At 34.2% G+C, this 26169-nt stretch overlaps 3 protein-coding genes across 5 annotated transcripts; 2 read left to right on the top strand and 1 right to left on the bottom strand.

The window, feature by feature from the left end:
* Window positions 1–1186: 1186 nt before the first annotated feature.
* Window positions 1187–20315, top strand: LOC131671539 (RNA-binding protein 42). 2 transcript variants are annotated; one of them, XR_009302545.1, is made up of 6 exons: window positions 1187–1545; window positions 1905–2152; window positions 2232–2609; window positions 2915–3109; window positions 19915–20160; window positions 20241–20315. XR_009302545.1 is itself a non-coding variant. In XM_058948030.1 (5 exons), the coding sequence occupies exons 1-5, from the start codon at window positions 1499–1501 to the stop codon at window positions 20037–20039; spliced, it is 993 nt and encodes a 330-aa protein (XP_058804013.1). In that variant the 5' UTR covers window positions 1187–1498; the 3' UTR covers window positions 20040–20315. The 2 variants fall into 2 exon arrangements, 1 of the variants encoding a protein (XP_058804013.1); XM_058948030.1 differs by having other exon boundaries at window positions 19915–20315.
* On the bottom strand, window positions 3115–10086 carry LOC131671541 (uncharacterized). Its single transcript, XM_058948032.1, has 4 exons — window positions 9890–10086; window positions 6537–6792; window positions 4732–4913; window positions 3115–4416 (listed from the first exon to the last, which is right to left on the bottom strand). The coding sequence occupies exons 2-4, from the start codon at window positions 6773–6775 to the stop codon at window positions 4190–4192; spliced, it is 648 nt and encodes a 215-aa protein (XP_058804015.1). The 5' UTR covers window positions 6776–6792; window positions 9890–10086; the 3' UTR covers window positions 3115–4189.
* Window positions 20316–20416: 101 nt separating the features above from the next.
* Window positions 20417–25052, top strand: LOC131671540 (radial spoke head 1 homolog). Of its 2 annotated transcripts, XR_009302546.1 has the most exons (9): window positions 20417–20468; window positions 20771–20943; window positions 21066–21167; window positions 21498–21720; window positions 22174–22400; window positions 22605–22709; window positions 22876–23055; window positions 24411–24600; window positions 24801–25052. XR_009302546.1 is itself a non-coding variant. In XM_058948031.1 (8 exons), exons 3-8 carry the CDS (start codon window positions 21102–21104, stop codon window positions 24543–24545), a joined length of 936 nt encoding a protein of 311 aa, XP_058804014.1. In that variant the 5' UTR covers window positions 20417–20468; window positions 20771–20943; window positions 21066–21101; the 3' UTR covers window positions 24546–25052. The 2 variants fall into 2 exon arrangements, 1 of the variants encoding a protein (XP_058804014.1); XM_058948031.1 differs by having other exon boundaries at window positions 24411–25052.
* Window positions 25053–26169: the final 1117 nt, after the last annotated feature.

Raw genomic sequence — 26169 nt, 5'->3', positions numbered from 1 at the left:
AAACCAGGAGCGGCACAGCCTTATGCCTTTTTCCCCTTCTTCAAAACAAGAACATCGCTATGTATTCCAACAACAGTTTTATTCTACTTAGAAACTACAAAGAAAATTAGGGGAGACATATGTGAACTATTTATCTCATTTAAGAAGCCACACAAGAAAATAGGCTCGCAAAGTATAAGCAGATGGATTAAGAGAGTGATGAATAAAGCTGGCATTGATGAAGAATACACAGCGCATAGTACAAGACACGCTTCTACCTCTAAGGCTCTAAATCAAGGTCTAGACATAAATATTATTAAGAATGCAGCAAGCTGGACGGAGAAATAAACTGTTTTCGGGAAATTTTACAATAGACCAATTAAGGCTACAGAGAGAAGCTTCGCAGAAGCTGTATTTTCATAGCTAATAATTTCAAGCACTTTCAAGCTAGAGTTTTTATTTAGCATGTCTATAAAGATAAGAACAGTATTGTTGTTAGTGTGATGTAATAAAGTTTTACTTAATTCTCTAAACATCTACAAGTAAAATATCTTCGAACAAGTGTAGCAAATTATAATTGATGATGGGTCCCACCAATTACCTCGCACTTCTCTAAACTTAATGAGTAGAGTGGCCGGCAACCCGGTTGAGGTAGGGCAAGAGGCAAGGTAGATAAGACAGAAAGCTAACTTGTCCGGATTTATCTCTAAAAAGTGGCGTCACCTGACAACGAGTTGCGGTACTACAAGTAAAATATCTTCGAACAAGCTTATTCATATAATTATGATCGAACCTCATTTGCAAGTTCGTTTAATTAATTTTATCTATTTTTCGCATAAAGCAAATGAGCATAATCGACGCACAAACGATGTGATTAATTAAAAGCCGCCTAATCGAATGATGTAATTAGTTTATAGATTTGTTTAATATTTCAATTGTTGGGTGCTAACTTTTAAGACCTTGAAAGATTAATGTATAGATAACATAGGTCGACTCAAGACTTAAGAAGTACTATTGCATGACGGTCATAGGGTCTGTGCATGAAAGAAGGAATAGAAGGAACAGAGTGGAACAAAAAAGCACAAATAGCTATCTGTTCCTTTTTGTTCCTTTTTGTTCCTCTCTGTTCCTTCTATTCCTTCTTTCGTGCACAGACCCATATCTGTTATGTTGCTCAGAATGCTTACATTAAAACGGACAACTACCATCTTCACGTCACATTTTATATAGTCACCACTCACCAGTCCGTAGTTTTGTCATTAGCATGCTGACTTGTTGAAGACGACCATCGTGTTGGAATTGTTGGAAGTCAATTATATTATTTATTTAGTAATTATATTAATAATTCAAGTGAACATAGAATTTGTCGAAAAAATATGGCAGATACTCACGGAGATAATCACAACACGTACAAGTGATTTTGATTTATTAATAGTAACGTAACTTAGACAATTACATAGATAAATACACGTTTAATTTTAAGTACTATATAAGACTGTAGAGTAGATTATTAGTCACAATGGACGATAGTATGAAACTTCGTCAAATGGAAGATGAGATGAGTCGGTGAGTACATAACCTTTTTTTACTTTATACTTTTATTTTCTTGTTTTTGGTTCATAAAGTTAATTATTATTTATTTAAAATGAGCCTGTTTTAATTGACATATCTTTCTATCAACAAAAGTCTAATAACTGTTGCTGTTTCAAATTATTTAGTAAAACGTATTTTCATCAATAATTTTAATAATGTAACCATTGCTTATTATGATAAAATAATTTTATCATAACATATTATTTTCATAGTGTAGATAAGATATCTCAATATGACATAAATAGGTGCAAAAATTATAATTTTTTTTTTAAGTTATTTTGTGATTACTCTAATCATCAGTCATTATTCTAATATCATTATTAAATTGATAGGTTTGAGGCCGAAATAGGAGGACAGTTGGTTCCTTCTTTAGGACGGCCTGTAATTGGAGCGAATACATACAACCAAGTAGCAAGACAACTAGAACAACATGAAATACCAGCTAGTGTTACAACATTAGCTGCTGCAGCAACTGCAGCGTCATTAGCTTTTCCTCCAATGCTTGGTTTCCCACCTCCACCACCACCACCTCCACCACCTCCAGCTCCAATGATGATTCCAGCACAGGTTGCTAGACAAAGTGAGTAGTCAAGTGCATTTTATTGAGTTTCTTACCCTACTATTTTATATTTGTAATTATTTATTTTTTGTAAATTTAGATACAGTTCCTATTTCAACGTACTCATCCCCAGCACAAATAACTACTTCTTTTATATCAAATATAGTGGATCCATGTCTAAGTGCTACTCCTAAAACTTATGAATCAGCACCTGCGACTCCAATTATTCATCCAGAAATAATAGAGAAAATTATAAATACAAAAATACCAGAAGATGATTCTAAGAAAAAGCCAAAGGTAAAAGGTGTAAGCACTGCTGCTGAATTAGCTATTAGTCAAGGAAAAGCTAGTTCAATCATGGCTAATGCTAGTGCAGAAGAGTCTCATCCGAAAGGAAAAGGCAAAAAAAACAAAAAAATAATTAGGACAGCAGGTGGTCAAACATGGGAGGATCCTTCATTGCTTGAATGGGATGATGGTGAGTTGCAGTGTTTATATTTTTTTAAATTAGTTTTGATCCATTTAATGTTAAGAGTCTGCAAGTTGGTAAATTAAGATGAAAAACGAATTTATTGGTGGATTGTGATAATATGACTATTCACCGCATAGACTTATTTTAGTGTCATTTTTTTTTATAGTTAAAAAGTTAAACATATGCATACACGAAGCAATAAAACTTTCTTTAGTATTGATAAGTTTGTGGAAGGTGTTATAAATTGATATTTATGGAAGTCACGTCTAAAAGCGAAAGTTTTCCTTGATCATTCATGTGTCTCATTTCAGATGACTTTAGAATATTCTGTGGCGATCTGGGCAATGACGTCACCGACGAGATGCTTGTTCGTGTTTTTGGCAAATATTCCAGCTTCCAGAGAGCTAAGGTCGTCCGAGACAAGCGTACCAACAAGACCAAGGGCTTTGGCTTTGTTTCCTTCAAGGATCCTCAAGATTTTATCAGGGCAATGAAAGAAATGAACGGTCAGTCAATATATTTTTTTTTATTTTAACTCTTCAAAATAATGCTTTATTTTCTTTTTTTACTATCAATAAGAGAGGACGCAAGTGCAAGTTTGCGCAACTTGTTCGTTTTTCGTACTTCATTTATTTCCATGCAACTTTTTTCATTTGTTCTTTTGTTTTTATATTTTTGTCTTTTTTTTATGTTTTATTTTTTATTTTCATGAATCAATAATAAGGAATTAAGTACAATGGTTGCATTCGTTTGAACTATCTACTAACTCATGACACAGTATTTCTCATATACCGCGAACATTTTTCACTTACATAGCAACTCAAATAATCCCAACGTCTTGAAACATCAAATTACTTCGAGCTTAATCGTTTTTTTTTGTACTTGTAATTTGATTGTTAAATCGTCATTAGTCTTATATATCTAGGCATTTAGGCGAATAATACTGAACGTTTAATAATAGAATCAAATATCTAAACATTTAAAAGCCACGCGACAATTTCATGGTCCAAAACGTTGAAAATAACTTTTTAGCAGTCTAGTAAATATATACGATGTATATGTATATATATGTATATTTGGAACAGAATTCTGAAATTCGCATTTTTAAAAAAATAAATAATGTATTTAATAATTAACACGTCCCCAGTGTTTCTAACAATAGCGTACGAGTACGATGTAGCCTAATAGTCGCTAATCATACAATACATTACATTCAAACTGATTTGTTTGTCGCTGTTAAGAAAGGAAAAGAGAGAAAGAGAGAGAGAGAGAGTAAATAAAAATAAGAATATCGACGTTATGGCCGAGTCAGGGAGCAAGCGCAGCATCTGTTAGTCTTCTTCGTTGATACTTAATTGATTCGTTGGAGAAAGTACTCGAAAAATTTATTTGTACTGCTCACGTCAAGATATAGTTCAAATTCATAAAAAATGTGCGCCTGGCAACCTGGCTTGGTCATTGGGATCAGGGTTAGGATAAGAGCCAATGTGGGACGCGTAGACACTTAACTTGGGGTAAAGCCAGGCCAGAGATTAGGGGATGGCAATCTCTCGTTAGGTCTCGTTAGATAAGGGAATGGAATCGCTTTACTTGCCTGACGGGCCCCAACCATACGATATGAATAGCTGAGGGATTATCGAGTATTGACGTCGTGGTTGCGAGCCGTGAATGCCGTTTCGTAAAGATACTCGATAATTCGACTGTTGATGTTGTTGCTGCTGCTGCTGTTGACTCGTCAGTGGCAATGGCGGCGACGATTCTTTGTGCTTTCTCGTTGGATCGTGATTCTTGTGTGCCTTTGCTTGCGCCGTGCCTTTAATTTAACGTTGATCTTTAAATTAATCGTAAAAATTGTATTTATTTAATTTAATTTAATCGTAAAAATCTCATGTTTAGGTCGGATGCTTAGATTCAATTGTCGCCCGTGAGTGTCCTCGGCGCGTTAAATGCAAAAAGAAAAAGTGTCCGTAAAGGGCGATGCGACTATAGTTATGTCATTAATATTATTTATACTCTCCATTATTACATTAACTAACTAAATAACAAAGTTGGAAGAGAATTCCATGAAACTGATTCTTAAATCTTCTAACTTTGTTATCTAATTGATTAATACAGTTACGCTACTTACTAGCTGCGTGATGGTTAGCTCTTGGACTCATGTAGAGAACGGAGAAGGGCATGCCACCGGCACCCCATCCTCTTGACATGAACATGTCCTTCTTAGCAGGTCGTCCGTAAGCCGACGTCGTAGCTCGCGGCCAAGAATCAGCCGTTACTCGATCGACGGCTCTGGTGCGAATCGGTTGTCCCCTACGAAATCAAAATAGCAACATTGCGAGCTGCATATTTCAATAAATAGGGGTGCACGCGTCATTTTCGTGCTCGATCGAACGGCTCACGTTAAGTCACGCCTGGCATTTTGTCGACGCTAGCAGATATCGATGTGCGAGAAAAATGAGGAGCACAGAATCTCGGAGAAATTGTCACCCGACATTTGACATTTGTTCTTCGCGCGAACCGCGTGTTTATCGTAATCGCGATAGCACGTTTATCAGGCGCCACTTCTCCAGAGCTTACGATCGGTATGTAATCTTCAACTATTATGCAGCCTCGACAAGCACTTCTGCATCGTAAAAAACTAGTGAGTCATGCGAGTTGGTTTCACGTGCAATGTATTGTCAAAACAAAGAGATATACTACGAGGCAGGCGATTCGTGATTTCGAGATGCGCAACGACTCGCGAGCGGTTTATTCAGTGGCGGCGCGAGTGAATTAATTGACGACAGGAGGAGCATGAATGAAGGGAACGTTACTTGTAACGTTGCACTGGGATTATCCGTGAAATCGATGCGCGTCACGTGTATCTGCAATGTACGATTAACCTTACGTGTCGAGGACGGCACCTATGGTAGTGAATCTCTCACGACGACTTTTCGCTCTTTTCACAACCTGTCGGACGCGAAGCTTTACCTGCGTAGCTTTCTGCTTTGCGGTGTTGTGTGCAATTCATAAAACGCGTGACATTGAAAATTTATAATCGTAATAAAAATGTAATTTTAGAGGTGAAATTTGTTATTTTTAGCAGCCCCCTGGCATGCGAATTTTGGCTAAGGAGTCTTCGCATGCTCCTCCAACGTTTATAATACTTTCGAGCCTTGGCCGAATTATTTAAAACAAAATTTATTTTGGATGTGTCTATCGCCAAACAAGCCAATGCTAGAACCGTTTAGCTTCTTTCCTTGATATTTTCGGCTTAACTGAAGCCGAAATTAAACTCTGCATCATTGATTTATCGTATCTTAATGGCTTTCGTTGCGTGGGTTGAACTTACATGATTTAGTCACGTTTTAGTAGTTCATACAGTAGCTTTTATTTTTCAATCGCGTGACTCAGCGTATGAGTGCGCGAACAGCAATTTGACGTGTCATATTTATGCAAGAATTTGATTTTTGTGGTCAGGTTGCGGCTTCTTCAATAGCCTTCTATTCATTTCGATCATTCTCAAATATCTTACTTGCAGAAAAAGCATCGTCACCTGAATTAATAATTTTCAATTTACAAGCCGTGCTATCTATTTTTTTATGCACGTTTCAGCGTGCAGCGATACTGTATCTGTATGAGACGGCAATAAATATCATGCGAATATCACGAAACAATAGCTGTGATTAACGAAACCTTATTACCTCGTATTTACTCTAATTTACAATTGGTTGTGTAATGATTTCGATATAACGAATATATTTGTCTTTCGTCAAAATAGCTTTTCGTTCGTTAGACTAGTAGTCTTCGGCGTAACGCTGAGACTCCAATTCAGCGTTCGTCAAGAAGCACCAATGCAACAAGTAAACGTAGCCAAGCCACGCGTATAAAGAAATAAAGCCGAACGAAAAAGAAGTCGACGCAGCAAAGTGTTTGTCAACGAGTCTTGCTCACCTGTTGAACTCGGCATCTCGCTTGACGGCGTACTCGTCGTGGCGCCTGTCGTCAAGTGGCAGCCACTCCCAGCATCGTCCGATCGCAGGATCGCAATTCGATGTGAGAATCGCCGGGGCTTCCTCTCCGTTGTGGCGTATCGGCCACTCGGATTTCGGCTTGAACGATGGCGCAGCGTAGCACACCGTTATTGCCACCATAACCAACATGCTGGCATACATTCCGCTTCTGCTACCCATTGCGCTTCTGTTCCGTTCTGCAATAAAGAATTTTCGATGCATTTTGTTCGTCAAACTGGATTCATACGGCAACATCCAGCCGTGGACTGGACGTTGCCTAACTTAACACATTAGGACATTAGCTGTCACTTGCGAATTTTGAATTTTCACGATGTCAACGAAAATAGATGGCGATAACGCGAAATATTCGCGATCGATATATACCTTTATAGACGACTATTCCTTCGTGTATAAATAACTTTATTATACTATTGATACTTCTGATTATTCGAATATTTTATTGTCTTATCGTAAGTTTTAAGAAGAAAAAGTTGTACTTCGAGTCGCGTCTGCGTTTGATAAAATCAGAATCTACATTTTGCTCAGACACTCGAGAGATGCTCTCAAATTCTCTTCTAGCTCTAGTTGCCTCCTTAGTTGCTATCGAAATAATAATCTAGCATCGAGAATCAGTTCTGATAATGTGCAAGTAAATGCTGACTTCAAATTGTTGAATTCTCTGGATAAATCGAGAATGTCGATTGCACGTGATTAGAAACTATCGGTGACGGTAGCAGTTAGCCGAGACAAACAGCTTTGTAGAAGTACTATTTCAACATTGACACGCTATTCCTGCCGAATAAACAAGTTGACGTTTATAGACAAGCACAATAATAATATTGCAGCTCCACAGACGCCATTCAACAACGCCGAGCAGCGCGTGTATTTAAAAGCTTTTTGGCATGGAAATTGAATAAGGGAACGCGTAGGTATGCGACATCCCCTTAAACATCCGATGGTTCGAATATTCCTCGTAGCGGTCTATATTCGGTACGAATCAAGGACTACCAAATTACGTTACCAAATTAGGCGAGAGCGTGGGCTCATTGTAAAATCAATTCCCTATATTGTAGCGAGATTTTTTAATAATCTTAGTGGAGCTTCCAAAGTGCGTCTTGTCGCGTTTAATCGCAACACGTTCGCGCGTCACTATCGAATCGTTAATTTGTCAGGAATAGCTCGCTAATAACTAACGATCTGTGTATCGAAAATTTTTATCGAAATGTCCATGTCAAAGGTGCTCAATGCTTTCTCTTTGTGCGGCGCGACAATTGATACTTGGCGATAGGTCAATGTCGCCCAAGATTTTTGCAGAAGATGCTGGACTCACTTTTCCTCGGGAAAAGTACTCTCGATAAAAGCTTCACTTACGGCGAATCAAGAAAAAATACAAAAAAAAAACACTTTTGAGACATCTTGATTGGGAATTGCCCTATTGGCGGCTAAGTTAAAAACATTGTATAATCTTAGTAAATTCTATCGCGTAATCAGTACTTTTGCAAAACGACGCATCGACATTGCTGTATCCCGATTTAGACGCGTGTTAAAAAAGAAAAAAAATAAGGAAAAAGCACATTATCAGCGAGCGCGTGACGTTTGAGTGTGCAACGACGACAGCTGCGACAGATCCTGGCGCCTGCGGGCGCCGCCGCGACAATTCTTAATCGCTCGAGCATTATAATACTGTCGATCGTTGCGGATTTTTACTGGCCGTGATATAAATATTTTTATACGTTCCGCAAAGTATTTCTGTATATTTAGATTCGTGGGTGGTCGAAAATATTTAAAGTATTCACTAAGGATTGTCGCGTGGATTCTTCTTTTTTATTAATTCATGTGGCGTAATTTACATGATTTGTTTGTTGTTTTTTGAAATACAATTTGGTAGTTGACTTCCGTTGGATTTGAATAATTTATTTATTCATTTATTTTTATTAATTTCAATATCATTAATGCTTTTTATGAACAGATTAATCCTTTTAAAGAGAAGTTATTCTCCTGGAACCTTCCCCTTTGGACACGAGCATTTTAAGTTGCTACGGTAAAACGCAATATGGTGCGATGGAAACAAAGCTACACAACAATAATACACATAACATCAATAAACTAGATCTAACAGCTAAATTCACGTTGAAAAATTATATTCCGCTAGAAATGTACATAAGTGGAAAATATAGTAAAATGAGTATTTGTTTTTAAACGCGATGAAAATATTAAAAAATTTTGACATTACTAAAGATAGCTAAGGTTGAAATAGTAACTTCATTGTCTCTCTTGAAAGATCATGTTATTTGAAGGAATCATAGAACAGGTTTTCCTTCGAGTTGCAGGGTGTATAATAAAATAAAAGCTTTCCATTTTCATATCTTAAATGACTTTTTCACATACTTTTGGTTTTTATTTTAGTACATAAGTACTTATCTGTAGTAGACAATGGATTATTTTTGTTAGCTCGATCCGTGCGTAGTATAAGCTACGCTTATTAAAGACGCTACCATAATGGCCGTACGTGTCGACAAAAGTAAATGAAAAAATTTAATGTCAAAAATGGTATTAGAAGGGGTATTTTTCATTGTCGCAAATTGTAATTGATTGTCAAATAAATCAGTCTTCTGCATATAGGTCGGATCATGGTACGTATATCAATTACTCATTCTCTTAATGGTGAGGAAGAAGAGTTTTCAATACACGATACTTGCGAGCACTTTCTACGCTTCATTCTTATCGCGTCTTCTCTTTTCAACGAGCGCAAGCTTGTGCGTGAAAATTAATTGTATACCATCCCCTCTCCCCTGGCCCTCTTCAATTTATCAATATATAAATGTTTCACTTGAGTATTTTAAATTCTGTTATCGGCGGCAGGCAAACGCATCGAAGGGTATTTTTGCACAACGTTAAGTTATTGAGCGAAAACGGCAATTACGATAAAACTGGCGTGTACACACGCCGCTATTTCGCGCAATTCGATCAAATCGATGCTCGTCCACGTTCACAATTGCGAGCTCACGACTTTTTCCTTTTCGACGGTAACGGAAAGTTGAAGAGACAAATTCGCGAGCTTCCCCTTCTTTTTCCAAATATTTTGAAAACAAAATACTCCGTCGTGGTCTTTTGTTGCGGGCTCGCATACGTCCAATTATTTCGTTCTGAGTTTTTGAGCGGGTACAGAAGATCGAGCAAAAGTTATACAATGGAACTCCCGGTCAAGCTGCTCTTTCAGAGCTCGCTAACAATGGGGAAACAAAAGGATTGGTTTACAAAAAGAGATGACAGTTGAAATTAGCCTGTACTTACCGGTGAGGAGCTTGGGACAAAAAAGAATCTTCGGCAAGTAATGTCTCTAAATATCAACGAAAGTTCGCGTGTCAGATGAATCGTTCGTTCGTTTTGTAATGAAGTGATCTCGAGCGCGTAACGTGTATGTCGCTCGTCGTTGTCGGCTTCGCACTCTCCGAGTCGGTTCGACTTCGTCGTCGAAGTGCGTCGCGACGAGGTGCGTCCCCGGCACTTCATTCAGCTAATCCCTCCCCTTCTCTGTCGCCTCTCTCTCTCTCTCTCTCTCTCTCTCTCTCTCTCTCTCTCTCTCTCTCTTCTCTCTCTCTCTCTCTCCTCTCTCTCTCTCTCCTCTTCTCTCTCTCTCTCTCTCTCTCTCTCTCTCTCTCTCTCTCTCTCTCTCTCTCTCTCTCTCTCTCTCTCTCTCTCTCTCTCTCTCCTCTCCTCTCTCTCTCTCTCTCTCTCTCTCTCTCTCTCTCTCTCTCCTCTCTCCTCTCTCCTCTCTCTCTCTCTCTCTCTCTCTCTCTCTCTCTCTCTCTCTCTCTCTCTCTCTCTCTCCCTCTCTCTCTCTCTCTCTCTCTCTGTCGCTCTTTGTCGCTATCGTCGTGTAGCCAGCAACCCCACACGGCACGCTCGACTACCATGCCACACAATCGGCTTATCGCCAGAGCGCTCTCTATGCCCGCAACTGCACGCGCTCTTATATGCATATATTTGCACACATGATCATGCGCTAGTCTTTCATTCGTTCCTTTTTTCAGATGAGACTTGAAAAATAGGTCAGCGATGTTTGACGATTAAGCTACCAAAAACTGCCTCGTTTTATTTTTCTTCGCTGACCATCGTCCAAAGCTTTGAGCGCAGTTTTTTCTTGAATGCTCGCGCAAAACTGCCCTGGCATTCACGATGTTATGGTCTCGATGTAAATGCAACACTTGTCTTCGATTTTCTTCTTACTTAACATAATTTTTTTAAATTAGGATGCATCACAACTTGTTTGCGATCTATTGCGTCAAGAAAATTACTTTATGATACTGAATTCTTGAATATGTCGTGCTTGTCAGATGAAATTGTATTGTACGTTGACGTATCGTATTGATAACTGTACAAGTTACTATTACCCACATTCAAAGTTTTTAGGTTAGTTTCAAAGAAGACTAGTTTAGGAAGTAGAATAAAACATTAATGATTTTCAAGTCAAACAAATCGCATTGAGGAATACAATGTGAATACAATTTTTTGTCCGTAAATTGAAAGTAACAAGCATTTTTTAATAACAGTTTATGATTGAGCTGCATTTCATTGTATTCGCATTTTTAAATTTTCCATGTTTACAAAGCGCAAGCGACAAAAATAAACGAATCCATGAAATTTATAAATATTTATTGTCAAGTGAATCTAATCGAGGTCATCGGCATTCATACTTTCCGGTGTTGTACGAAAAAAACTTACCGACGTTTAATTTTAGTTCGTGAATACAACCTCCTTGTTATTAATATAGCAAATTCTCAATCCCACCACATTCTTTACGCTATTTTTCTTCACTTTTCTCATAGCCAACAGTCTAAATTTTGCTCCAGACTAATGCGAATTTTCGGCCTCTAAATGTGCAGCCACTCACGGAAATCGGAAATAAATTATATATAGAATGTACCTCTAATTTATATATTAATACTGATATAGTTACTTATTTCTTTATTTATTTATTCAGTAGCAAATGTCGTTCAAATATTTACATTCAATTGATACATCCCATGAAATACAAAATATGTAGTGATTATGTCTTATGGCTATTACAGGACTTATGGCAATCACAGAGAAATTAATGTAATAGTTAATAGAGTTGGTTCTGAAAAAATTTAATGAAACTCATTTTATATCAGTTATAATTTTTCATTCTGATAGCTTACCACATTTCAATCTCAAAACCAAATTTAATGATTTCATCATTGCATAAATAAGTATTCTATTAATATATTCATTATTTATTTTTATCCACTCCAATGAAAAATATACTAATGGTCGTTTTCACTTATTACCATAATCAATTACTGTTTCGCGCGTTTTTCTTTTTAGTTTTTATGGCATTTATTGCATTCATCAAATTAGTTGCATGCCAATTTCAAGATTCTAATACTATAGGTGCATGAATAAATAATACGATTTAAATAATCATTAAGCATAATCATCGATAATCATTGATAAATACAAAGTCATTTGACATTCATTGTTTGACCAAGATCAACAAATTTGTATTGAAAAATCATCCAAAAACTTTAGTAGAACTGAAATAATGGTCTAGTTGAAATGAAATAATAATAATAATAATAATAATAATAATGAGAAATTAACCAAATTTTGCTCAGTATTAGTAATCAGCTGTGTACCATAGAAGTTAGAATATTTTTGTGAATTTCACAGACAGTAATCTGATCGTAACAATAAAAATATCAGCATAATTCCAAAAAATAACATTTTATTTTGTTGAAACAACTAATTCCGTGCATATTTCAATTCTTAATTAGCCTTAGAAATATTTATACCAGTAAATTTTTCATGAATTCATTTTACTATTGAAATAAAAATTTCCTTTTTACACACACACATACACACACATACAAAGTATACTAGGTTCCAATTTTCATACCCTTTTCAGGCATTCTAAACATTGCGATATTCTAACATAATTGTGATTCTAAACATCGGTGATTGATTATTTTTCAAGATTCACTGAGAGACAATCTAAATGTAACTATTTTATTTATTCCACCATGGCTATAAAACTAATATTCTTAAATATGTTAGTATCTTAAAGGATTCTAATACTAAATGAGGCGTCTAGAGGCAAAAGCTTGTGAGTAGTCGCATGATTTTCATAAGTTAAATGAAATATCTTTTTTAATCGAAGAATACTATCTTTATAGTCATCAATTTAGTAGAAAATAAAATTTTTTAGAATTTGAATTAAGCAAAAGATATTTGAAAACTAGTCGAAAATATAAAACACCAAAGTGGAGCCTTTTCAACTTGATAATACAAAACCATTTATAGTATTAGCATTTTTATTTGACTACCTTTATAAGTTTCCGTAACACAAATTTCGTCTTTATGAACTTCACAAATATTACCGAGAAGCAATATCAAGATTTTAGAAAGATACAGTGCTGAGCGGACTATGAAATAAAGGAAGTAATATTTTAATTCGCTTTTACAATAAGTTAATAATCAGTTTTATTATTTTTCATAATTTTCCTACTCATATATTTTCATTATCTTTTTCTACACAACATATCTAAGGTAGATATTACATAGGTAAAACATGCGGGCCTCTACGAAAAATAAATAAACATATTAGGGAGCATCAATTAGTTCAATAGCCATTAATGCGTTAACTGATACTGGAGGAGGCATATTTAAAAGACAAAAACCGTAATATTAATACGGTATGGATTGGCTACGAAAAAATCTTGTCACAAGTAATTGAAAACTTGATTTTAGGAAAGTGAGACTACATAGTTAATAGAACTGCAGCGAGCACCAATGCCGTATCTTATATTATGGTAATGAAGATGTGACGTATAAGTTATTTTTCAGATTTTTCAATCCATTTTGTATCTTAATAACTTTCTTACAACTTATTATAATTTATAGATTTTTATAACCAGAAAAACTATTTGGGTGATAATAATTTTTTTTAGTTTCCTTTGAATAAGGCTCACTGTCAGAAAATTAATGATGCTTCAAAAAGTTGTTCGAAAGGTAATTGATCCAATTGATACTGGCAGTTGCGATCTCGTTGTAAGGAGAATTAAAAAAAAACTTAGCTAGTAGCATAAACAGAATTAAGTCCGGCGCAACAAGTAGTTCTGCCCAATATATGAGCATCCTAAGATAACGTTTAGTATGATAGAACGTAAAAATGCACAATTGGCTAGTTTGAATTACACTGATATTGAACCATATTAATGAGCAAAACTTAATTAATTAACTTAACTTAGAAATTAATTAATTAACGCGAAACACGAGCGTAAAAATGATGAGCAATTTGAACGGATATATGAGGCGAGCACGAGTTTTTGTTACTCCCGTCGGAGATTACAATGACGGTTGAGTTTCAAGGCTCGCTGCACCCGTTGACCAAAATTACACTGCTGATTTACGCTATTTGTGTTGCGCTAACGTGATGAATGATTTTTTTTATTTAGAAAAACCTGACGTTTATTTAGTTTAATCGCGAAACAAAACAGTCGATCTAAATGATTGATGTAATATTAATGCTTGAGGAAATAACGCCCAGTGGATAAGATCGTTCTAACAACATATTTAAGGAAACCTAACGCTTTGTTTCAGAGCTTTATGTAATTATTGCACAGTAGCTTTATTCTGCGAATGAGAGGGTGGGAGTTTCTTGTGCTTATCTTTCGCATAAAGTCTCCGCATTTCCCAAAGTAGCACATAGCTTAGTAAAAGACAATGCCTACATTAAATCATCACCCACCTAGTTATTTATATATTTATTTGGGAAAAATATAAATGTTACATTTATTTTTTTCAATTCTTTTATTGCGTAAAAATCACTATAAATTTGCGATGCGTTTACAAATCAAACCGTTTTACTCATATAACAATAAAAATCATACAAAGTTAATAAAATATATGCGGATAGCGAAAAAAAAAATCATTTAAACTTAATTAGTACAGTTAAAAGCACTTTCTCGAACGATCAATGCGATCACGTAGGCGTAGGCTAACTGTTTCTCGTTGCAATTTGGCATGTTTTGCTAACTCAACAGTGGGTCTTGCAATTTGTTTTGTAATAATATTTATATCAAAATTATAAATTGTCAAAGAAACTTCAACTGCTGGTATACGATAGTCTACGAGTGATTTTAATTAGCCATTAGTATCTATATTATCAATCTCATTTTGCAACTCTTCAATGCATTTAAATAATATTTTGCCGATCTACAAAAAAATATTATGCGTGGTATAGCATTTTTAAGTGTAGAATATTATCAGAATGAATGTTTGTCTAAAAAGAAAACGCAGGTTACCGTCGCGAGATTCAAAATTCGATCCAATATTTGGTATTCAAAAACGTCTTCTTTCTTATTTACAGATTTGTTTCATTACTTTGTGAGAAGTGACAATGAGTTTAACAAATCTTGATTTTCTTATTTTGTAACATTTATCTGCCGGCGATTGTGTTTTCTTTGCCATAAATTTTTGTGCGTACGTGTATATGAGGGTAGGGCCGTAAGTCCTTAGAAAATCTAAGAGATGTCGCGTAAGTTATCACAACTTATATTGCTATAGCAAGCGTTATTTCTAATAAGAGTGCTGTCAAAGTTTCAGCTAGATCCATCAAGTGGTTACGTTTTTATCGTCAATCAAAGTGAACAATTTTTGCTTATTCTTCAACAATGGAAAAAAGTGAGTTTCAAGCGGTAATAAAACATTTCTATTACAAGGCTTAACATTGAAAAAAATATCAATGCTGAATTAGATACAGTTTATGGCGTATTCATCCCTGTATATGAAACTGCTTATAATTAGGTAAATGAATTTAAATGTGGCTGTACATCAAACAAAGATAACATCGTTCAGGATGTCCTGCCCCCCCTTCCCTCCACGATCGACAAAGTCCACGACATGGTGTTGAGTGATCGGAAAATAAAATTGCGTGAAATAGTTGAAATAATGGGGAGTCAAAAGGTACTATCATTTCGATTTTATATGATAAATTGGATATGAGATAAATTTCGGTAAGATGGGTGGCGCGTTTGCTCACAGTGCCGAATAAACGCAGTCGTGTGATCACCGCTAAGGCCCTCTGGGTGCGCATCCACTGCAATCCGGACTACTTTTTGCGACATATCATAACTGTAGACGAAAGATGGATACAACACTACACTTCCGAGACGAAGGTACAGTCAAAACAGTGAATTGTTAAAGGTGAATGGGCTCCAAATAAGGCAAAGACGGTTAACTCGGCCGACAACTATGACCAAAAACAACTGCCGAAGAGTGCGTCGTTATTGGTTCGGTTAAGTGAGAAAATAAAGAAAAATTGTTCTCATTTGTACAAGAAAAAAATTCTGTTTCATCAAGATAATGTATAAGTACACATTTGCGCAGTTTTAAATACCATATTACAGGAATTGAAGTTTGAATTAGTGGAAATCCACCGTATTTATCAGATTTGGCCCTTAATGACATTTTTTTTATTTCCAAACCTAAAAAAAGGCTTGCTGGACAGCCATTAATGTCAAACAAGGAAATCATTACACAAACAAGTGGCTAACATGAGGAACTCTCAAAGTCATAATTTTCTGATTGTTTTTGAAAAACTAAATTTGGAAAAGTATATCGAACTAAAAGGAAGAGTATGTTGAAAAATCAAAACAAATCTACCCTAAGAAAATAATTATTCTATCTTTTTCTGAGGACCTACCCTCGTATATTTTTTAGTTTTGCCATTCTTTCAATTTTTCAGTTTTTAAGTTTACCAAAATAAAAGCTTTTTAATTTATTTAAAACTGAAAATTTACCTTTATTTCGACTAATGCTGAATTAACCTGTTGATTAAATTATTCTTAAAATTGATTATCAGCAATTTCAAGTATTTTATTCAGGTTTACACTGTACTAAAGAGTATTGTGTTTGATCAAATCAATTTGTAATTCTAGTTGATCTAATATTGTTGAGCAGTATTCATAACTTTGATTAATATTTCATTGAAATTAATATCGATTTTCCTACATATTAAAAATAATTTGGCTTCAATAACTTATAATCATATGTAGTACCAAAAATTAAAATAACACATTAATACAATCAGGATTGCTATAAACCCGAGAAATCACGGAATTATGATGGAAATTTGCTAATCGTGAAAATCGCGAAATTCGATGAATATTACAATCTTACGATTGGTAAATGGTTGACACTCAAAAACTAATTTCCTGTCTTTCGTTTTTACATTTTCTCGAGTTCCCTTTTCCTTTCCTACGATGTATGCCGTAGAAAGTGTACATGCTCGAAGTGTTTTTGGAAGGCTGAATTTTCCATCTCCGTCTAGTATTTTAAAATATTATGATTTGATATCAACCTGTATATACGTATAGCCCAAGAATCTCTGCCGCATTTTATTAACAGCAATTAGTCGCTGAGTTTAATCTCCCTCGCTCCTTTTATACTGGCAGCTCAGAAGTACAAGTGCAATTACCGTGCAATAAAGTATAAAATTACCACAAACATCATCGAAATTTGTTCTATAATTTACAAAGTGATTCAGAATATCATAGAAATTTTTGAATTTAACGTAATTATTGCAACCGTAAGCAATTTTACTTATTTTAAAGAGGTACAGTGAGAGCACAAATGATTCCGTTTTCCATCTCATGATGAATGCAGGATTAATAGTGCTGAAAATTTAACAGACCACATCATTTAAATAGTCAACTTAGTGAACTTAACTTTATATGTTACTTTAATGTTTACATAGTATACTAATAAATTAGCAAGGTGTTTTTTCTTCGCACATTTCTTATTGCTTATTATATACTAGATATTATTTCTGTTATCTTACTTTTTTGATTAAAAACATTTGTGAGATAATTAGAATATGAATATGGAATTGTAATTTTTTGCAAGCGATAAGCACGGGTTTTTAGAACAATTCATTACAAAAAAAGTTGTATTTAAAAGTGAATGTCTGCGTAGGTTGATGTTTATTATTTCAATAAGAAAATTCTCTTTTGGAATACGCATTAATTTTGAGAGCCGTTAAGAGCGAAACGTTGTATTTTATGTTTAAAATACGTACCATTATTAATAAAATTGCAGTATAAACGGACTTCCTAATTTATATTCATTTTCAAATGTTTTTATTTTACTTCGGTATTATGCGAACAGTTTTATATTTCAGCAGTCGAATTTACTAAAAATATACATTATTAGAAACATGCATTGCAATATGGAATACTTAAAATGTACAAATATGATTCGATTATATAATATTAGTTTCAGAAGTTATTTTACAGATTCTTGATTTTTGAGATAAAAAAAGAATAAAATATTCAATAATGATATTGATTGTTCTAAAAAAGTTGTAATTTATGTTAAATAGTTTTGTTTAAAATAATATTTCAGTTCTGTTACAAAGCAAGGTTGCTTTAAACCTGGAAAGTCAGAGAATTGCCAAAGAAATTTGTCTACACTGGACAAAGTCAAGGAATGTTATAGAAATTTCGTAAATTTCAGGGAAAATCAACCTTGATATTCTATCTAATTATTTTTTCGTAATTACAAGCTTCTATCTCAAACATTTACCAACTTTGGAGCAATACTGGTGTCTGCCTAGATGTTACACGCTCCTTTTATACACTTGGAGAAAATAATCAACAAAAACATCGGGCGCCGTATTGTTATAATAGTCTAAATATTCTGTCACCGCCCAATGTTAAGGGTGTTGCCTAGTCGGCGGGGTCAAAAAATTGCTATTTTTTGGAATTTTTTTTTGAGTAGATTATGAAAGATATGGATATAAAAATACATAGGTATAATAAATTAGATCTTAAATTACAAAAAAAAAATTTTTTTTTATTCATTTTTTTCAAGTTTATTGTACGAAATACGTAGTTGAATATTGAGCGGTAATTTCAAGACAGCTTAGTCGCAACATGATTTCTCAGCAACGGCTTGTCTGAAACAAAAAAATCAAAGTGTTTTAGATTTGGTATGATAATAGCTACAGAATGGACCATAATTATTAAGTTTGGGCTAATTTTGTGGATTTTACTTAATAAAATGTGAAAAGTTGAAAAAAACGGCTTTTTTTTGGCATTTTTTGGAAAAAAAAATAGTAAAAATCAAAATTATAACTTGTAAGTGGTCCACTTTGTGGATAATTATATATAGAATATGTGGTCTAAATTTCAAAAGGATCGGTCCACTGGTTCCGGAGAAATCGTGTTGCAGGTCCGAAAAAACGTTGTTTTGAGAAAAACGCGTTTTTAAAGTTTTTTTAAACAAAAAATATAAAAAATATCTTCCAAAATTTAATCTGCAATGCCTGCACCGTATGAAGTACCTTCTGATTAATCGAAACCTTGATTTTCTTCCAATCTAGCCTTTTTTCTCGCTGTTCTAGACTCTTTGGAAGTATTCAAGCTGTGGCGATTTGCTTCTTGAACACGCGTGGAATCGTGATCAGCGATGTAATTCACAGAGCTTCAAAAAAATACACTTATACTGCTCCGGTCTTTATAAAAATTTAACACAATATTCTTACATACATATACATTCGAAAAATGTAAAAAAAATCGATTTTTTCAAAGTGCCCGACTAGACAACACCCTTAAAAATATAAAAATTAGTACCTGAAAACGAAAAATATTGTTACATTGGAAATGGAAAAATAATATGACATCAAAAATTTGTTAACTCGATCGTACCATAACAACCTTACAGAAAAAAAATTATTAACTAAAAAAGTTGGAAGTAATAAAAAGACCTAACGATTGATATTTTTATATATAAAATTTGTTTGTTAATTTTCACGATATATTTAAAAAACTAGATATATTTGGGAAAAAAGGTAAATTTGAGAAAGCGTTATGCTTAATAAACTAGAAAAACTAAGCTTTGGACTACAGGTTGTTACGTAACAATCTAAAAATGCGTATAACTGGCGAAAGGAAAGAGCAAGAATTTTAATTTCAACTGATTTTCAATGTACAAACAATACAAAAACTTCCTGCGTTATCAGACTTTGGATCCATTTTAATCAAACTTTTTTAGCTTACTGCGAATATTGATATAATTTTATATTTATTAAAATTTATTAAAACCTTATTTTTTTACTTTTTATTATTAATTATAAATAGTTATGGACATTGTTTCAACTTCATGGGATGTCAGGGACATTTTTTAGAATACAAACGTGGCAACACTATCAGAAATATATTTTAGTTTTTTAACAAATAATATTCAGATGTATTAACGAATCAATTATTAATAAAATATCTATTTCTATATTTCAGGTCGATATGTTGGTTCCAGACCCATCAAATTACGTAAAAGTAATTGGAAACAACGAAATTTGGAGAGTGTTCGGAAAAAAGAAAAGGAAAAACAAAATCTAATCGGGCTTTTGACTGGAAGATAAAAGAATTGAAAGTTTGATCCATGTGCGATAATATGAATTTTAATCAAATTGGAGTAAATCTACATAATTGTGTGACTCGCATTTCAATCAAACGTGATTTAATATATTTTATAAATATAAGGTTCGATTTTTAAAATGATGCTATATCACAATGAGAAATTAATTAGATTTCGTTTTCATAATCACGGTGAATTGATACAGGCACATCAAGGCGAATTAATAGTGTTAGTAGCAAAATGATCAGCGTTAATTGCTATGACTTCCTTAAATTTAAGAGTGAGTTTAATTTCTAACAATTGCGTATAAATAAACATCAGATGGAAATGACTTTGTCTAGGGTTTCTGTTACAGAAAAAGGTCAAGAAATGAGCGTGTCGTGCATATATGATGTTTATTGGATGAATGTCAATGATCATACCCTAAATAAATGTAAGTATAGACATGTATTGTGATGTGAACTTCCAGAATGTATATTTAGGATATATTTTGATTTTATATAGGATTATAATTACGTATGAAATTGTTGAGAATTTTCAATAAAAAACTTTTATAAATATGATTTTACTAAATATTCGAATTATTTTCTAATCCTTACATGTAGATGATGTTGTGGGGAGGGGGTTATCTTACAAAAGGCTTCGACTAAACAATAGACACTTCATTTGTACAGTCTGAAAAAGTAACCCTGAAAGACATCTGTACACAAATACACAGATATTCGTATATTGCAGGATTTTTGTAGGATCTTGTACGGTCAGTAAAATTCAATAAGGCATCAGCTTTTAAAGAATTTTATTGAAATTCTTTACTATCAAATACTGGCAGTGTAAGTTCTGCATTTAAGGCGCGTCAAGGAAATTTATTATTGGACTTTCAAAATGCATCGCAGTAAGCTCATTCAAATGTAAGCAGTTGAAAAAACCATCGAAAGATATTGCAAATTTGAATCGTAAACGCGGTGTAATTTACGATGAAAAAAAATATGAATATAAAAACGTAACAATAATCACATTACATACATTTCAGCTGAGATAATAGTGTTTGCCCAACTTGATCAGAAACATGAGCGAAGAAGAATCATACGAGGAAATTGAATCAGGCAGAAGCGTCATTGAAAATCCTTTGGGAGTAAGTTTCATCGATAAATTAGTAGAGTTTAGCATATAAGTTAAACATCAGATTGATATTTTGATTGAGGTTAATTTGACTGGTCAGACTTTCTTCGAATAATTTTCACATATAACTACTGAAATTTTGAAAAACGAATGAGTTTTTGAATGATATTTACAATTAATATGAAAATAGTGAACAATGGCGCTCCTTTTACGTATTATAAATTAACAATGCATTCCATAATTTGGTAAAGACGCACGTTAAGTGTGTCGTGCCTATAGGTAGCAAACAAAAAATATGGAAGTATTATGAAGAAAGTAAAATCTACGACTGATTTGCAAATAGCTATACGAGGGTGAACGAAACTTGGCTGGCGATCGTCATGGAAATGGTAAAGCATTGCTACCCAACGGCGACATGTACTCGGGTCATTATTGCCAAGGATTACGTCAAGGCCACGGCACCTACGTATTCGCAAAGTCAGGCGCTAGATACGAAGGCGAATGGCGCCGCAACTCCAAACACGGGTGCGGAAGCTTCATTTATCCCGATGGCACTCGATACGAAGGTGATTGAAGGTCGATGTACATATATCTATACCTTCTCCCCACTGCTCGTGATCGCCTCGCGTCCATCTACGTTTTTTCTTCCGGTCATTCGTCTCTGCGATAGTTCCGCAAATCCTTAATAAAGCTTCAAGCTTTTCGCTTTATTATAAAAATTGTAACTGGCAGATTACAGACAGAGAGAAGTCAAACGATTTTTCGCTATGATTAACGTCACTTCAAGCAAATTTTTGTGGCTAATTGTTATTAATAGAAACAACAATGTAAGGCTATGAGATGTCGGTTGATTTTGAAACAAAAAAAGAAGCCAAGTAAGCTGACAAACAAAAAATGTGAAATATCTAACGTAAAGAGGCAAGCCACCGGATCAATATCCCCGACCGCGCCTTACAAATGAACAGGAAACAGAATCACGTTTGCAATGTCATAAGTAAAGATACAGCTGTTTGGTGCAGGCGAATGGAAGCGCGACATGAGGCATGGCATCGGTGCTTATTATTATCGCAACGGCGACGTTTACAAGGGTAGTTGGAAACGTGGCTACCGTCACGGATTGGGTACTTACACTTATGCAGCGACAGGCTCGAAATTCTACGGCAACTGGATCGTCGATCGCATGCACGGCGCTGGCCAACTTATTCATTCGAAGCATCGCTTTCATGGATTTTGGGACACGAATTTGGTTTGTACTGTCTTATACCTTGCTTTCTTTTTATTAATTAAGGAACCTAATAACTGATTTTTCGACCAATCATTCGAAAACACACATGCTTCGAATAAAATTACTGTAGACAATCGATTCTTTGATGAGTTGCTGGTTATAGAGCGTTAAATGAGCGTTAATAGTGAGTAAATGTGGAATTAAAAAGAAATTGTTATTACATAGCCAGTTGGGCGTGGTTGTTACATTTTTGAAGACGGGAGTATGCAGCACGGCTATTACGCGTTGATTAGCGTGGATCCGGTCCGTGAGGAAACGACAGCTTCGCGGGTAAGTCTTCATTCGGATTATCCCAATCAGTTGTTCGTTTCAGTTTCGTTGTGTCACGATACAAGACTAAAGGATTCTAAATTCACGAGCGCGCAGACAGACAAAGCTAATAAGACAAAGCTGTAACGCCAATTAGCTTCCGTATCCATACCGACATTTCGCGCAGGAGGCGAGCGTCGGGGAAGATACTTGCGCGGAAGAGGCTGCCGAGAAGATAATGACCGAGAAGAAGGAGATGAAACCAGTTCCATTGAGGACAGGTATAATCCCGGTATGGCGGGCTAGGTGTGTCACTGCCTACTTTCCGGAACTGCTACCGCCCGAACCCAAGCCGTTGCCTGAGACGGTAAACTCTTCATTAATTTGTCGTTTTTCTCTTTTTACTTATAATGGGATGCCAATTATTCTATGCACTTTTCATCCAGTTCCATCCAAAATTGAATGTTCATAGTTTACTCGTATGAGCGCTCGTGATTGGTTTGATAGGCAAACCGACCAATTAATCTATATGATGTTGCTCAAATATCTTTGTCCGATAATATGAATCTTAAATTAATTGTTGTTTTTGATAGACAGCTTATCTCCGGCAAACAAAAAATGGAATAAAAGAATGTCTTATGTAGAAACAATAATCGTCTTCGCCGGACAGATTTGTATTCAACCGAATTTCCAAAATATTTGATTACTTGACGAGTATCTCAATGGAGATAAATCGTGGCTATATACGACACTCGTCGCTGTGGTTTCCGTTGCACATCGGGGAAATCCGTTTATGCCGCGTGAAAGAGAGATGAGGAACAAGTAAATGAATTATCATCCAGAAATAGACACTTCCGCTGCGACCTATTCTACTTCCGGATCATACCTATCGGGTGACATTTTTAACGTCATTCGGAAGGATATTTGATAGAATCATTACTTTCGTGGATTTTGCCGTCGTTGCGCGCGAATTATAAAAAGGCGTGCGCAGAAAGAAGTCTCATTGAGCATTCAGCGGCTGACGGATATTACCACGAGTCTGCACAGGATATAAAGCTCGTTTCCATTATTTTTTATGTAACTAATACTATTTTTATTCTGAGCTCCTTATTATTTATTTATGATTCATACAGGATCAGTTGTAATAAATACTCAACTGTTTAATCAACGTGTATTCAAATGTAAAACATCCATGTTAATAATTAATTAGTTAATTCGTGAATGTTTTGTAAATAACGTTTCTTTGACCTATTTACTACTATTGTCTTTCATTGAAGCTTAATAATTTGTGGATTGTTGTGCAAATATGTTTTTTTTTTTCAGAAAATTACGAGGACGGTTTCAAACGCTGCATTATTAATATTTGAATTTCACAGTTTTGAGATAATTCCATTCAAAATAATTATGTGACATCTTTTAAATTACTATGGCGCGGACTTTAGTTCTATAAAGTTACTTTTAATAAAGTTTCAACACTTTAATCTCAAAAGCATAATTCTCTTGCTTGTTGTTGTGTATCAAATAAAATAATCGAATCTTAGTTGCACAAAGTGCGCGATGATAAATATTTTATAAGAACTTATTAACTAAAAGCAATACACATATATATTTTACTTTGATCAACTGATTTTCGTTTTTATTTTATTGTTATTGCACAAGAAATCTCGGGTTTTTTCGTGAATGTCCAAGCACGCCTGTTAAAAATACGCATTATTCTATTAGGATTCTTTGGAGTCGTTGAGCGACGTCTGCGAGGACGACGAGCCATGCAAAATAAAATATCTGAAGAGAGAAGTTCTCGAGTCGTACGAGGGCGAGACGGAGGATGAAAATGACAAGTATGATTACGAACTATAGGTGCTCACGTAGCTGCCGGGTACTTTTCCAGTCCAACGACCAAGCTGCATTTTGGGTCTGTATAGAGAAACTTTGACCAGCCCGCTCATCTATGCCTTTTTTTTACGATGATAGCAGGTTCATGCGGAAACCTTTTCATCTCTCAACTCATTCATGAAATACATAAATTACTGTATCGAAATTTGCTTTCACTTTATTAATATATGTGTGAATCAATTTTTAATCAACAATATCTATTAAAATTTTTATTTGCAGCATAGAGAGTGTAAACATACAGCCACGGATATTTTTTTGCAAAAGCCATATTTCTGTGCTTTGACAGTAATTAAAAATAATTACAAATACTTACCTTGTGAAAATGTAATAGCAATCCTGTGTAGATTCGAATATTTACCAAACGTTTTTATCTACTTTCTAAAAAAATATAACCCCACTGCAAAAATGTTTTTGCGTTAAGGAAAAAAACAATAAATTATTGAAATGTTTTATGACGATTATTTAGAATGACGTGACTTACTGTATCATAATTTTTTTTAATTCCAGCTGCGTAGGTTTAAAAAATGAAAAAATCAACATGGAATTTTAATTATTTATGCAATTTAACATTTTAATACACTTTTTATTGTATTATATGTAAAATGTAAAATATTGTTGTCCTTTATTTTAAAATTCGTTGCCAACAAATAAAAAGAAACAATTACTTTCACTTGTTAATGTTTTCAAATAAATAATTTGTAAATTGCAAATACAAAATAAAATTTTTATAAGTATGAAATAATGAACAATCATACGAATATCCATAGTAAAATTATATATTATATTTTGTGACTGGAAAAACATTATCGTGGACTTACCTCAAGAGTTTTCCTAAACTATTGATAATAATAGGTACTTGAGAAAGTATTGATAAATAAATAATTAAATTTATTTTTTAAGAATTTATTTTTTTTTATTGTTTATATATTATTGAACTTCAGTATAAATATTTAAGCCATTATGATGACTAGATTAACAGTTATAACAAATTTAATTATTTTTGTGAAATAAAATAAAATATTTATCTCTATCTATATATCAACTTTTTTTATTAAATAATCGAAAAACTATGAATTATCAAAATATTAATGCAAAAATACCTTTTCAATAACATTCAATAAGTTATTAACTTTCTTTATAAAAATATAGCAATATTCCTAAAAATATATTTTCTATTTTCATAATTCTTTTCCTGTTCGATTACTTGGACTTTTATTTCTATAAGAATCAACATTTAAGTTAACGAAGCTGTCATTATATAATAAACAGTGAGGGATGATAGCGCGAGCATCCTGCGGCTAACTTATGAGATGGCCACCTGCTCACCTCTCGTCCTCGGCGATGCAAATGCCACTTTGATTAGATTGTTAATTCTCATGTGCAACGAACTTACCAATACTTTCCCACTCTTGGTACGTAATCTACTATTAAATAAAGTAGAAATACCTTTTTTATTGTTAGTTGTTTGTAATGAAAGTTAATAACTTTTGAAATATTGTTGTAAAGGTGATTTTGCAGTAATACTTTGATAGTTTATGATTTATGATCTAAAACAATTGATATTAATAGCTTTAATGGTTACGGAGAC

The sequence above is a fragment of the Phymastichus coffea genome, unplaced genomic scaffold (genome assembly GCF_024137745.1).
Source record: "Phymastichus coffea isolate CEN01 unplaced genomic scaffold, Cenicafe_Pcof_1.1 PCOF00128, whole genome shotgun sequence".
NCBI classification, from domain to species: Eukaryota; Metazoa; Arthropoda; class Insecta; order Hymenoptera; family Eulophidae; genus Phymastichus; species Phymastichus coffea.
Note: the sequence above shows the minus strand (reverse complement) of the source record. Positions and strands in the feature narration are given on the sequence as shown.

Excerpts from the sequence above, each read along its gene's own strand:
- LOC131671539 (XM_058948030.1), top strand. The coding sequence starts at position 1,499 with ATGGACGATAGTATGAAACTTCGTCAAATGGAAGATGAGATGAGTCG. Across the intron at positions 1,546-1,904 it reads ATGGAAGATGAGATGAGTCG|GTTTGAGGCCGAAATAGGAG; the intron begins GTGAGTACATAA and ends TTAAATTGATAG. Across the intron at positions 2,610-2,914 it reads ATTGCTTGAATGGGATGATG|ATGACTTTAGAATATTCTGT; the intron begins GTGAGTTGCAGT and ends GTCTCATTTCAG.
- LOC131671540 (XM_058948031.1), top strand. The coding sequence starts at position 21,102 with ATGAGCGAAGAAGAATCATACGAGGAAATTGAATCAGGCAGAAGCGTC. Across the intron at positions 21,721-22,173 it reads CGATGGCACTCGATACGAAG|GCGAATGGAAGCGCGACATG; the intron begins GTGATTGAAGGT and ends TGTTTGGTGCAG. Across the intron at positions 22,401-22,604 it reads GATTTTGGGACACGAATTTG|CCAGTTGGGCGTGGTTGTTA; the intron begins GTTTGTACTGTC and ends GTTATTACATAG.
- LOC131671541 (XM_058948032.1), bottom strand. The coding sequence starts at position 6,775 with ATGGGTAGCAGAAGCGGAATGTATGCCAGCATGTTGGTTATGGTGGCA. Across the intron at positions 4,914-6,536 it reads CGAGATGCCGAGTTCAACAG|GGGACAACCGATTCGCACCA; the intron begins GTGAGCAAGACT and ends TTGATTTCGTAG. Across the intron at positions 4,417-4,731 it reads AGCTAACCATCACGCAGCTA|GCACGGCGCAAGCAAAGGCA; the intron begins GTAAGTAGCGTA and ends GTTAAATTAAAG.